At 41.2% G+C, this 13219-nt stretch overlaps 1 protein-coding gene across 1 annotated transcript; it reads left to right on the forward strand.

Annotated features, from left to right (window-relative positions):
• The first annotated feature begins 6833 nt into the window (after window positions 1–6833).
• Window positions 6834–12104, forward strand: PCDH20 (protocadherin 20). The gene is made up of 2 exons (XM_023551236.2): window positions 6834–6965; window positions 8017–12104. The coding sequence occupies exons 1-2, from the start codon at window positions 6834–6836 to the stop codon at window positions 10735–10737; spliced, it is 2853 nt and encodes a 950-aa protein (XP_023407004.2). The 3' UTR covers window positions 10738–12104.
• The last annotated feature ends 1115 nt before the right edge of the window (window positions 12105–13219 follow it).

Below are 13219 nucleotides of genomic sequence, written 5' to 3' on the forward strand. Positions count from 1 at the left end.
ACACACACAATGTTTTCTGGAAAAAAAAAAAAAAATATATATATATATATATATAATGGGCTCAAGCATAACAATGATTGTGAGGATGGTACAGGACCGGGCAATGTTTCATTCTGTTGTATATGGGGTCACTATGGGTAGGAACCAACTCAATAGCACCTAACAACATACATAAACCAAAAGACCAAAACTATGGATGTTCAGTCAATTCTAACTCATAGTGGTCCCTATAGGATGAAGTAGAACTGCCCCATAGGGTTTCCAAGAAGAGACTAGTGGATTAGAACTGCCAACTTTTGGTTAGCAGCCTAAACTCTTAACCACTCAGCCACCAAGGCTGTACAACATATATGTATGTATGTGTGTATGTATGTGTATATATATGTATATATATACATATCTACCACTCATTTTTCAGTTTGTCATACTGTGGTGTCTTGCATGTTGCTGTGATGCTTAAAGCTATGCCATCAGTATTTCAAATTCCAGCAGGGCCACCCATGGTGGACACGTTTTAGCAGAGCTTCCAGACTAAGAAGAATGACCTGGCAATCTACTTTTTAAGAAATTGGCCAGTGAAAACCTCAAGAATAGCCACAAAACATTGTCTGATATAGTGCTGGAAGATGAGGCCCTCGGGTTGGAAGGCACTTAAAATATGACAGGGGAAGAACTGCCTCCTCAATGTAGAGTCGACCTTAATAATGTGGATGGAGTCCAGCTTTCAGGACCTTCATTTGCTGATGTGGCACAACTCAAAATGAGAAGAAACAGCTGCAAACGTACATTAGTAATAGGAACGTGGAATGTACGAAGTATGTACGAATCTAGGAAAACTGGTAATTGTCAATGAAATGGACTGGTATTGGCCATTTTCAATGGGACAATCATGTGGTCTACTACGACGGGAATGACAAATTGAAGAGGAATGATATAATAATAATCATCAAAAAGAACATTTCAAGATCTATCCAGAAGTACAACACTGTCAGTGATAGGTGAATGTATTAGAATATTAGTTTATTTGTACCCTCTCCATACATGCAGGGAGATGGGTATCTATTTACTAAACTAGCTGTGTAGTTTTTTTTAGCAAAAGAACCAATAGGTTAATTTACTACTAGTCTTACAAATAAGTTCTGTATCGTGTAGGGAAAATGCAACAGGGTTTTATTTTTCAGTTTGTCTGATACGCTTGAACAAATCTTAGCCAAATTCATGTTGTTTCTTATAAATACTTGCAAGTTAAAAATAAAAATTAAAAGAATAGAAGCTAAAGTAATGAACTGGCACTTATAGCAACATTTTTAACTTTTGGAAACAATAGATGGTTTAAAAAATGCTGCTTTTCCAAATTATCCTTTAATATCACAGATAAATTATTTGGCTAAAATCTACTACTATTTTCAGAAATAGGATTATTTTGAAAATATGAATTAGTTATGGGCCATCTCTCTTGCTCTCAACCAATATGTATATGGTGATTTAAAAGATGACCTCTAAAATTACTTTAAACTCTACAATACACTCAAGTACACACAGACACATGTAATATATTTGAATTCTACAATATGTAAGTTAATGAAATGCAGACAAAATTGCCTCTGAGTCTACGTGTCTGTTTAAGAAGTAGTAATGAACTGAAGGACCTTGCACTTCAAAAAGCCATATATAGCAAATCTAAGCCTACAGTAATGTTCTTACTGTTATATCACACCAGCTGCAGTTGACTGATTCTGACACTGGTTACCCCGTGTGAGTCAGAGTAGAACTGTGCTCCGTAGGGTTTTTAATGGTGGATTTTTCAGAAGCAAATACTCAGGACTTTCTTATGAGGTGCCTCTGGGTGCACTTCAACCTTCAAACCTCCAAACTTTCGGTTAGCAGCCTAGCTCTTAAACATTTGTGCCACTCAGGGATTCTTTCTTCTTATTGTAGGTGAGTGACAAATGCTTGTTGAATTAAAATACATTTAAATGTATATCAACCCTCCACCTTTTCACGTGAAAAGGATGTACCAGGGAAGAAAGATTATGCTCGTTGGAGGCTATAGATCAGGGTCCAGTCACCACAGAGCACTAGACAGACAAGCACATTGGTGGCTGTGAAATTGGTATAATAATACCAATATTATAAAACTTATGTGTGAATAACATATGTAAAAAGCACAGGAGAGTGTTATAATCGACACTCCGTGAGTGGGCAATTTTATCGTTTCCCAAATATTGCATTTGGTTTACAACTCTGGCCATCTCTTGGCTTCGATTTTGACTTTAGCTTTCAGAACTGCGAGAAAATAAATTTCTGTTTCTTTAAAGTCACCTGCTTAGTGGTACTTCATCACGGCAGACCTAGGAAACTAAGACACATAAATACTCTCCCTCTCTCTCTCTCTCTGTGTGTGTGTGAAGTCCCTGGCCCCTGACTGCTGCAAATGGTTCACATGTTTGGCTACTGACCAAAAGTTTGTAGGTTTGTGTCCACCAAGAAGCACTTCAAAGGATAGGCCTGGTGACCTACTTCTGAAAAAAGCAGCCTTTGAAAACCCTAGGGAGCACAGCTATGCTCTGACACACAGGGTATCACCATGAGTTGGAATCGACTTGACTTTTTTTTTTAGTATATATATATATACGTAATATATATGTATATGAAATACATACATACATATATATACTCACACATATATTCTAAATCATCCAAAAAGGACTGCTAGTTTCATGTAGTCTATTAAAAAACAAAAATGAAATAATATTAAAATAAGGCAATATTTCAAATTTGTTTATTTGCAAACTTAAATTAATAAGAATATATAAAATTATTGTTCAAAATAGGTTTGAAGTATCTATGTAGGTGTTAGTTACAGGAAATTTTATATAAATGCAATATTTTCTATTTATTAAATATAATTATTAAGTGTATAATATAATTTATTATATAATTATTAAAACTTCAGTTCGACCAGAATCAATTGAAATATACAAACAAAACTACCTGGAAAACACAGTTTCAAAAATTTCAAAAGTTTTTTGGGTATGTTTAGTAAATGCACAGATATTGAAGATGGTATCTTCATGTTTATAAGTATACTCACAGTTTATAAAGAGATAAAATTGATAGAAACGGCTTGCAGTAAACAAAAAATATTATTAATTTTCCATGATACAGCTGTAAATAATCAGATTAACCTGTATATCATCAAACAGTGTCTGTTTAATGTCAAATATTAGAAAGCCATTTCCAGGCACACATTGCATACACGTGCAAGTGTTGTGTGTGGGTGTTTTTACAGGAAACAGAGAGGTGTGATAACTTGTCTAAAGTCACACAGTAACTTAGCAACAAGCTAAGGAATGGGATCCAAATCCCCTTGCTTGGCTCATTGTACCATCTATGGTATCATGTTTTTTCCTAGCCTATAGAAAAAATAGGACTGGAAGGCATATAATCTAACTATTCTTCTAGACTGATTTTTACGAAACACCTGGGAAGCAGGCCCAGAGCAACTGAGACATCTGAGAAGTTCGTAAGTATTATTTTCAAGGGACTAATAGAATAGAAGCTAAGTCACCTATAGAAATATTTAACACCAGATGGTAGGTCACAGGGCTGGAGTTATAAGGAATAGTAGTTTGGGGATGCTTTCACAATGCCCAGAAATACGGTACGTGGGAGGGAAGGCTATGTAGTGTCTCTCTCTGTCTTTTTTCTTTTTTTTTTTTTTCCTGGCATCCAAATAGAGAATTAGAGTGTAAACCTACGGAATATCACTGCTTAGATCTTCAGAATGGAAGGATAATAGCAAGTACCTCAACAAGCTGTTTGGAATATGACATGTAAGGTATTGCCCAAATTTGTTCCAAGTTCTCCCCGTCTTGATGGAAAACTTTTATGCAAAGACTTTGCAATCACCATAGTAACTTAAAGCAAAAGGGGTTATAATTGTCTCTCCAAATATCATGTGAGAATGTGTTTAATTCATGTGTTTCAACTTACACGAACAGCTTTGCTATAGTTTTTAAGTTCCTGGTTTTAGAAACACTCTAGAAAAATACTGCTGAGCACATAGGTTTGAATTGCTCACCTACTTAACTGAGGGGCGCAGAGTACAGGATATGACCAAAAGTGCACTATTCTTCTAGTGAGTGAGAGGCGTCTTACTTACAAAGGTGCATCTGTGCAAAAAGCATCCATTGCAAAGTAGGGAAAGAAGCAGCATAAATGAATCCCTGAAAAATCAAACACAGTTGAGGAAATAATTACAAAGAGATGATGTCGTTTCAGTTGGACTATCTTCTTGAAGGATGACAAACCAAATCAAACCAAACCTCCAGCTGTAGAGTCGATTTTAACTCAGAGTGACCCTACGGGACAGAATAGAACTGTCCCATAGGGTTTCCGAGGCTCTAAATCTCTATGGGAACAGACTACCACGTCTTTCTCCCACAGAGCGGCTGGTGGGTTTGAACCACTGACCTTCCAGATACTCAGCGCTTAACCACTGCGCCACCAGGGACCCTCCCTTAAAGGATAGCTCCTGTGTATTATCCTTAGAAACAAGTGGGGATAGAGATCCCTGTATTTTACCAAAGGTGAATGATCTTAACCTGTTAGAAAGGGCATGATCAGGGAGGAAATATACAGCCTCTGCGGCGGCATCTGTATTGATGTAGAATAAATTGAGTTTGCAGGTCCAGCCTGTACGTACTCTGACCACTGACTTATTGCCTAAATCTGGCTGTGTGCCCCAAGTTGTAGAAGCTGTGGGTATTGCGTGAAGACATAAACACATTGCAAAATCTGCTTGGTACTGAGTTTTAGAGTAAGATACATCGCAGTTAAAGACACCAAAGTAAATATTAGCAATTATGGTAAAAGTTCAGCTGTAGGGCAGAACTGGCAGCTGAAGAAGCAAGGAGAGGCAAATCGTACTTCCCTTACTATGGTTTGTTCACTGGCTGTATAATGGCCCTAGACCCGGGTGTGTTACGTGCATGTGGTGTGTCTGTTTACCACTATAACAGCACTCCAGTTTCACTATAAAGAGCATGGAGCTGATTGCATAAGCTAAACAAGTATGCCACATTCATATTTTAGGGAGTTTTGTTTGTGAACTCCATGTAGAGTCCCATTTGTGCAATATTAAGCTGTTGCACACACCAGGTATTTTGATGTACTCTGTTTTTAATATTTAGGACTCTGTGTCTCAGATATTAGTGAAAATGAGGAGACAATAGAATGGTTCAGAAGCAAAGCTATTAGCTCAGTCAAGCAATTTATGTTCTGGATAGTGTACCGTAGGAGAAGAAAATTAAAGAGGCTCCTATTGCAGGTATAGGGAAGTCAGATAGTTCTCAGATGAAAATGAGAACTTCTTTCTACACCAGGTTGGGTCACTGGCCATTCAACATACAGGGTTTTATGTTCAGGGCAGTGCACAGGGTTTCTGGAAGCCTAGTGATAAGAGAAACATGTACTCTGGGAAAGGTTTAGTGATCTGTTCCATTACTTATATGGCACTCTGCAGACCAAAAAGTATTTCACAGGCTTAGTGCTCTGGAGTCTCCCATAGTCCTGATTTTACAAATGAGAAAACAGAGCTCCGAATGTTCCTGGACTCCAGGTCCCATGACTATTTAGTGCCATAGCCACAGGGGATAGCCAAGCGTTTTACTCCTCCAGGATTCCCTCAGAAAGCACAACTCTCCAAGTAATCACTTCGCGGGGGGGGGGGGGGGGGGTGGGGGTGGGGGGCGGGGCTGGTGGCGCTAGTGGTTAAGATTTGGCTGCTAACCGAAAGGTCAGCAGTTCAAATCCACCAGCCCCTGCTTGGAAACCCTATGGGATAGTTCTACTCTGTCTTACAGGGTTGCTGTGGGTCAGAATCAACTGGACCGGCAACGGGTTTACACAGAGATAGAGTTGTGTATACATATAATTTGAAAAGTGACCGTTTCCTCTCCTAGGTTTCAATGAATGTACAAAAAAAAAAAAAAAAAAAAGCGCACCCCTTACAGAAATGTACTACACTTGGTTGCATGCAGAGCCACTTGTGTTACAGCACAAGTGTTTCCAGTTTTTCTCTTGGCTCCTTCCTTTGGCCAGAAGCCTTGCTGCCTATAAAACCAGAGTACAAGGCAAACAGACACCCAGAGTCACTTGCGCCTACAACTAGGAAAGGAGCGGAAGCTCTGCCACCACCAATAGTGAAGATTCCAAATTGGAGCATGCTGAAACCTTCCCCGAACTTATATATTGGGTTTTCCCGGCTCATACCGCGTTGCAAAGAAGTTGAAATACCTTCCTTCAGCAGAGAAAACTGAATTTTCTTTCTCTATATGCTTTTTTTTTTTTTTTTAAATGCAAATAGCGGTGGATCCAAGTCTCTCGGAAGAACTGGTGGCAAAGCTAGGCGTTTGATTGCTCTGTGGCGCCGACTCTCTCTCGATATATTCAGACACAAATGCGGGCTTATTTATTTATTTTAATGCTCCCTCCTTTATTCGCAACCTGTGGACGTAGGTTCTGACTGGTGCGGCGCAGCCGGAGGCTGGTAGGCGCGCGCTCGAGTGCCGGACCCGGAGGCTCCCCGTCGCAGTCGTCAGAGGCAAGCCCCCACTGGGCTCCTCCAGCGGGGTCTGGAGGTGCTCGCGCCCGGGGCAAGAAACTATGACAGTGCCCTTCTGTCCCTCGCCTTTCTGTCCCCATTAGCGTCGGTCCTTAATTGACAAGCCAGTGACTATTGGCTGAAGTTGCCAGCGATTTGCATGAACTGAGGGAGTGTCTTCTGCCGCCCGCCCGTCAGGAGCGCGCAGACTGCAGCCTCCCCGGGAATGCGCGGCCGAGGGAATGCGTACAGCTCGCGGATCCTGGCAGTGAGCTGGCGCCCGGCGACCTGGCACCCGCGCCTGGATATGGGGCGTCTACATCGTCCCAGGAGCAGCACCAGCCACGGGAACCTGCCGGTAAGAGTTGCGGTCCAGGAGCCCCAGGGCCCCGGCAAGTGGCAGTACTGGGAGGCACTTCCTACACCGTGGTGGGGTTTGAAACCCTTTTACCTTAATTCAAACTTCAAAGCAAGAACGGAAGGAAGGGAAGGGAGTTTGGGCTAAGTGTCTTCATTTTAGTAAGGACTGGGGCAAGTCCTTGGTTCGAGACAGGAAGTTTCTCAAGCAAAAATAGAGACAGATGGGAGGGAGAGGAGGATGGGGGTGCCCTTAATCCGTTTTATGTACTGGGATTCGGAGATTGTTTCCGGCTGCCGGCATGTGGCTGAGACCGTCTCCTGCAATTGACAAATTGTTTTTGCGTAATCCTTTTCCGCGTTTATGCCTCTTCCCCTAAGGGGGCGTTTGGAAGGGGTTGGGGATACGGATCCTTTCGATTTGACTTAAATGCTTACTAAAACGAAAATCTCCTCGGAGCTCAGGTGTTTATTTTTGTGTATTGTGTGTAGGTGTGCATGGGATACTATTTTTCCATATTATTATTATTGTTGTTATTTTTATTAGTCTCATAGTAAAAAAAAGAGATATTACACATTTCTCGTTCTAAGACCCTAATGTCAGAGCTATTTCAATAGGTAGTCAGTTGCCCACCTTTCAATTCCCTCCACTATCACCCCCTCCCTCCCCATACCCTGCCCAGGCTGCTTCCCTGTCGCGTTGCGCAGTCCCTGAGTGGGAGTCCCCTCCACTCTGGCATGTGTTTCCAGAGACGTTTTATGTTTGAGACTCGGAATGGTAGCTGAATGAGGGTGGCAAAGGGGGTGCGGGGGATGGGAGAGGAAGGTACAGATAGAAAGTAAACAGGGGGGTGGGAATGAAGTTTGGCAGGCAATGTTGCTCCTTAAATCTCTCCTTTACGGCAAGTTTCTTCTTCACCCAGCTCTGAGTACAGGATTTGCTTCTGAGAATAGAGATAGGGGCTGTATTGACCTCGGGGACACTGGCCTCTGACTCCAATCTCTGTGTTTCCACGTGTGTAAACGAGCCTTCTCCCCTCCCCCCACTCTAGCATCTGTTTCTGTTTTTCCTCTTCGTGGGACCCTTCAACTGCCTCGCGAGTTACAGCCGGGCCACGGAGCTCCTGTACAGCCTGAACGAGGGACTGCCTGCAGGAGTGCTCATCGGTAGCCTGGCAGAGGACCTGCGGCTGGTGCCCAGGGCCTCAGGGAGGCAGGACCAGCAGGCGCCAGAGAGCCCTAGCGTCTCGTGGAACCCCCCTCTCTCCTTCAGCCTGGCCTCCCGCGGACTGAGTGGCCAGTACGTGACCCTGGACAACCGCTCCGGGGAGCTCCACACTTCTGCCCAGGTGATTGACAGGGAGGCCCTGTGTCTGGAAGGGGGTGGAGGGGCAGCCTGGGACGGCAGCATCTCCATCTCCTCCTCCCCTTCATCTGAGTCTTGCCTTTTGCTTCTGGATGTGCTGGTCCTGCCTCAGGAATACTTCAGGTTTGTGAAGGTGAAAATCGCCATCCGGGACATCAATGACAATGCCCCACAGTTCCCGGTTTCCCAAATCTCAGTTTGGGTCCCGGAAAATGCACCTGTAAACACGCGGTTGGCCATAGAGCACCCTGCGGTGGACCCAGACGTAGGCATTAATGGGGTACAGACCTACCGATTACTGGACTACCATGGTATGTTCACCCTGGACGTGGAAGAGAATGAGAACGGGGAGCGCACCCCCTATCTGATCGTCATGGGGGCTTTGGACAGGGAGACCCAGGACCAGTATGTGAGCATCATCATAGCCGAGGATGGTGGGTCGCCACCCCTGTTGGGCAGCGCCACTCTCACCATTGGCATAAGTGACATCAATGACAATTGCCCTCTCTTTGTAGACTCACAAATCAATGTCACAGTGTATGGAAATGCCACAGTTGGCACCCCGATTGCAGCTGTCCAGGCTGTGGATAGAGACTTGGGGACCAATGCTCAAATCACCTACTCTTACAGTCAGAAAGTCCCACAGGCATCTAAGGATTTATTCCATCTGGATGAAATCACTGGAGTCATTAAACTTTTCAGTAAGATTGGGGGAAGTGTTCTGCAAACACACAAGCTCACCATCCTTGCTAATGGGCCAGGCTGCATCCCCGCTGTGATCACTGCCCTGGTGTCCATTATCAAAGTCATTTTCAGACCACCTGAAATTGTCCCTCGTTATATAGCAAATGAGATAGATGGTGTTGTTTATCTGAAAGAGCTGGAACCTGTTAACACACCAATTGCTTTTTTCACCATAAGAGATCCAGAAGGCAAATACAAGGTGAACTGCTACCTGGATGGTGACGGGCCATTTAGGCTATCGCCCTACAAACCATACAATAATGAATATTTGCTAGAAACTGCAAAGCCTATGGACTATGAGCTACAGCAGTTCTATGAAATAGCTGTAGTGGCCTGGAACTCTGAGGGATTTCATGACCAAAAAATTATTAAAGTGCAACTTTTAGATGACAATGACAATGCTCCTGTTTTCCTTCAACCCCTGATAGAACTAACCATGGAAGAAAACAATGCACCCAATGCTTTTTTGACCAAGTTGTATGCTACAGACGCTGACAGTGGAGAGAGAGGCCAGGTGTCATATTTCCTGGGACCTGATGCGCCATCCTACTTTTCCTTAGATAGTGCTACAGGGATTCTGACAGTTTCTACTCAGCTAGACCGAGAAGAGAAAGAGAAGTACAGGTACACAGTCAGAGCTGTTGACTCTGGGAAGCCACCCAGAGAATCAGTCGCCACAGTGGCTCTCACAGTGTTGGATAAAAACGACAACAGCCCTAGGTTTATCAACAAGGACTTCAGCTTTTTTGTGCCAGAAAACTTCCCAGGATATGGTGAAATTGGAGTAATTAGTGTAACGGATGCTGATGCTGGGCAAAATGGTTGGGTGGCTCTCTCGGTGGTGAACCAAAGCGATATTTTTGTCATAGACACAGGAAAGGGTATGCTGAGAGCTAAAGTCTCTTTGGACAGAGAGCAGCAAAGCTCCTATACTTTGTGGGTTGAAGCTGTTGATGGGGGTGAGCCTGCCCTCTCGTCTACTGCAAAAATCACAATTCTCCTTCTAGACATCAATGACAACCCACCTCTTGTCTTGTTTCCTCAGTCTAATATGTCTTACCTGTTGGTTCTGCCTTCTACTCTCCCTGGCTCCCCAGTTACAGAGGTCTATGCTGTTGACAAAGACACAGGCATGAATGCTGTCATAGCTTATAGCATCATAGGGAGAAGAGGTCCGAGGCCTGAGTCCTTTAGGATTGACCCCAAAACTGGCAACATTACCTTGGAAGAGGCACTGCTGCAGACGGATTATGGACTCCATCGCTTACTGGTCAAAGTGAGTGATCATGGCTACCCAGAGCCTCTCCACTCCACGGTCATGGTGAATCTGTTTGTCAATGACACTGTCGGTAATGAGAGCTACATTGAGAGTCTTTTAAGAAAGGAACCAGAAATTAATATAGAGGAGAAAGAGCCACAAATCTCAATAGAACCAACTCATAGAAGGGTAGAGCCTGTGTCTTGTATGCCTACCTTGGTAGCTCTGTCTGTAATTAGCTTGGGTTCTATCACACTTGTAACAGGGATGGGCATTTACATCTGTTTAAGGAAGGGGCAAAAACATCACAGGAAAGATGGAAATTTGGAAGTACAAATTCCATTGAAAGGAAAAATTGACTTGTGTATGAGAGAGAAGAAACCGGTGGATATTTCTAATATTTGATATTTTCACATGAATAACACAGAGAGATGTTTTAACTGACTTTGGACAGTCTTCACCACCTAAACAAGAGTGACTGATGGCAGTTCCAATGAAGGACAACTAATTTATAACTTGTACTATACTGTAAATAGCTGTTTACGAGTTTTTAAATTCAAATTCAGATGTTATAAAATGTGTACAGCATTTTTTATGCAAATTAGTACTAACAGCTATAGAAATGTTATAAAAGCTTGAACACCAAGCAGATCATTGATAAAACCTGCGAGAAAGGTAAGATTATGATACATTAAATTTTTTGTCTAAGTCCTTTAACCACAAGAGGGCATCACTTGCCCCTTGGCTGAGAATTGTTTGAGGTATTGTACATGACAGATGATGTACATGGAATTATGAAAGAGTCTATTTTAAATATATTGTTTTTAACATGTAACAAGTATGAAATTAAAGTACATTTAATTTGCCCTGCTTAAATGTATAATAAGAGGGAAAAGAGATGCACTTGCAAATAGAATGTCTATTACTTTGTAAGTACATTATGTATAGTTTGAAAGAAGAAGGCATTAAAAAAAATTATTATTTTTGAGCAAGAATAAAAAACATTGCTGTGTGTTAAAGTTTCTACCTGCTGAAGAGTTATTTCACTTTCTGCATACTGTAATTGCTTTCGCTTAGTTTGCATTACCACTGTACTTGCTGTTATTACAGGGGGAAATATATACCGTATATTCTTCCTTACAGAAAATGTAACTAGAAATTGTGCCCAAGAAAAAACAGCCAGAAGCAAAGAAATGTTTTGACCCTTAGTTGCTTCATAGGTGTTCAAGACATTTTGGTGTGTTCATAGCTTGTGTGAGTAGTACTTTATACTTGGGTTGCATATTAGATTTTTATATGCTTAAGCTCATCCACTGGATAAAATAAAAATTATTTTAAACGGGATCATTCTAGAAACTAGTGTAAACTTTTGGTCATTTCAGTCGTGCATTTTATATGAAAGTTTTACTTGTATTTTTGTTGTTGTTTAGGTTTCTTGGCTACCATTTCTGGCTTCCCTTCTTTGGCTTTGGATTAAGTCCAAGAGTTTATTTGTAAACCCAGCAGCAGATTTCTTTGATAATTTAGCTTTTACTGAGTCCTTTGCAATGAAGAAAGCTGGTTCATCAGTGACTGATCACTTTTACTACATTTACGAGATGGGAATTTTATTTTATATGAGAGCTATCACAAATCGCTTCTGTATAAACAAGGAAGTTGTCAGCTTAAATTGGATCATTTTACTTTTTGTCGTCATGCATCTGTACTGTACCAAAAGTGTTTATATGTCTGCAAATTAAAGCTATATATTTTCATAACTTCTTTCTCATTTTTACCATTTTGTATCTGAACATGAGATTGTTCTTTCACTGACATGTCTGTTAGTGGCATTCATTTGCCTCTAGGGGTAAATATGGGTAAACACAAAGGATTCTGCCCTGCTAAAGTTTATGTTAAACTAATTTATGACTCAACTAAACATGGAGAAAATAGTAAATATGTGTGTAGCTGTAGACAAGTATGTAATAGAGAACATGCCCATGTTTGATAGATGTTCATGTGAAGATTTACACCCATGCATGTGCATATAAATTTTAATTTATTATAAATTATAAACATGCATTTTACTATATATTTATATCAAATTCTCTCTTAGCTGTGTTATAATCTTCCAAGTTTTTTTTAAATAAAACCACTCTGCAAAAGAAAAAAAAGAATTGAATGTAAAGGCCCAAGACCTTTTCAATTTGTATTAACTCATTTTCTTGTTTTCTTCAGTTTAACAATTTGAATAAACAAAATAATAAGCATCTGGGGGACCACTGCTTGTTAAAAATATAAATGTGTTTTCATGGGAAAGCCGTTTTGTATGAGAAGGACCTGAGATAAGCGGGGAGGATCGTTTAACCTCCAAACTTTGCATTCATAATGGATGTACAGCAGCCTTTATGAGAAATTTTCCATTTCTTTTTTCTTTTTTTTTAAGAAAGCAACTATTTAGGAAACAAGTAGTATCATTAATAAAAAATAAATCCCCCATAAGCACAATGTTTTGACCATCAGTAAAAGCAATGAAATATCCCATTCATTTCTAAATTTGAAGATGGTTTATATGTTTTAAGGCATAAACTTCATCTCCAGCATGAGAAATGCCTGTAATATTAATGAGCACATATTTCTGAACAATTTCTTGTGGCAGGATTTCCTTTACCAAAACACCTCATTCACATTAGAAATCCTTATAATAAGGAAAGCTAAAGTAAATTAAGCAAGCTCAAAGATAAAAGCCCCCTTTTAACTAACACCTTGTGCTAGAACAGTTGCCAAAATGTATGCTAATCATGTCAATGTTGTTAGTTGAGCTGGCACAAAAATAAGCGTTCCATTCATTAAAACCCCCGATACCCATTTAACAGTTTGAGAACCAGTAAGCCCTCTTTGCCCAATT

The sequence above is a fragment of the Loxodonta africana genome, chromosome 17 (assembly GCF_030014295.1).
Source record: "Loxodonta africana isolate mLoxAfr1 chromosome 17, mLoxAfr1.hap2, whole genome shotgun sequence".
Classification (NCBI taxonomy): Eukaryota; Metazoa; Chordata; class Mammalia; order Proboscidea; family Elephantidae; genus Loxodonta; species Loxodonta africana.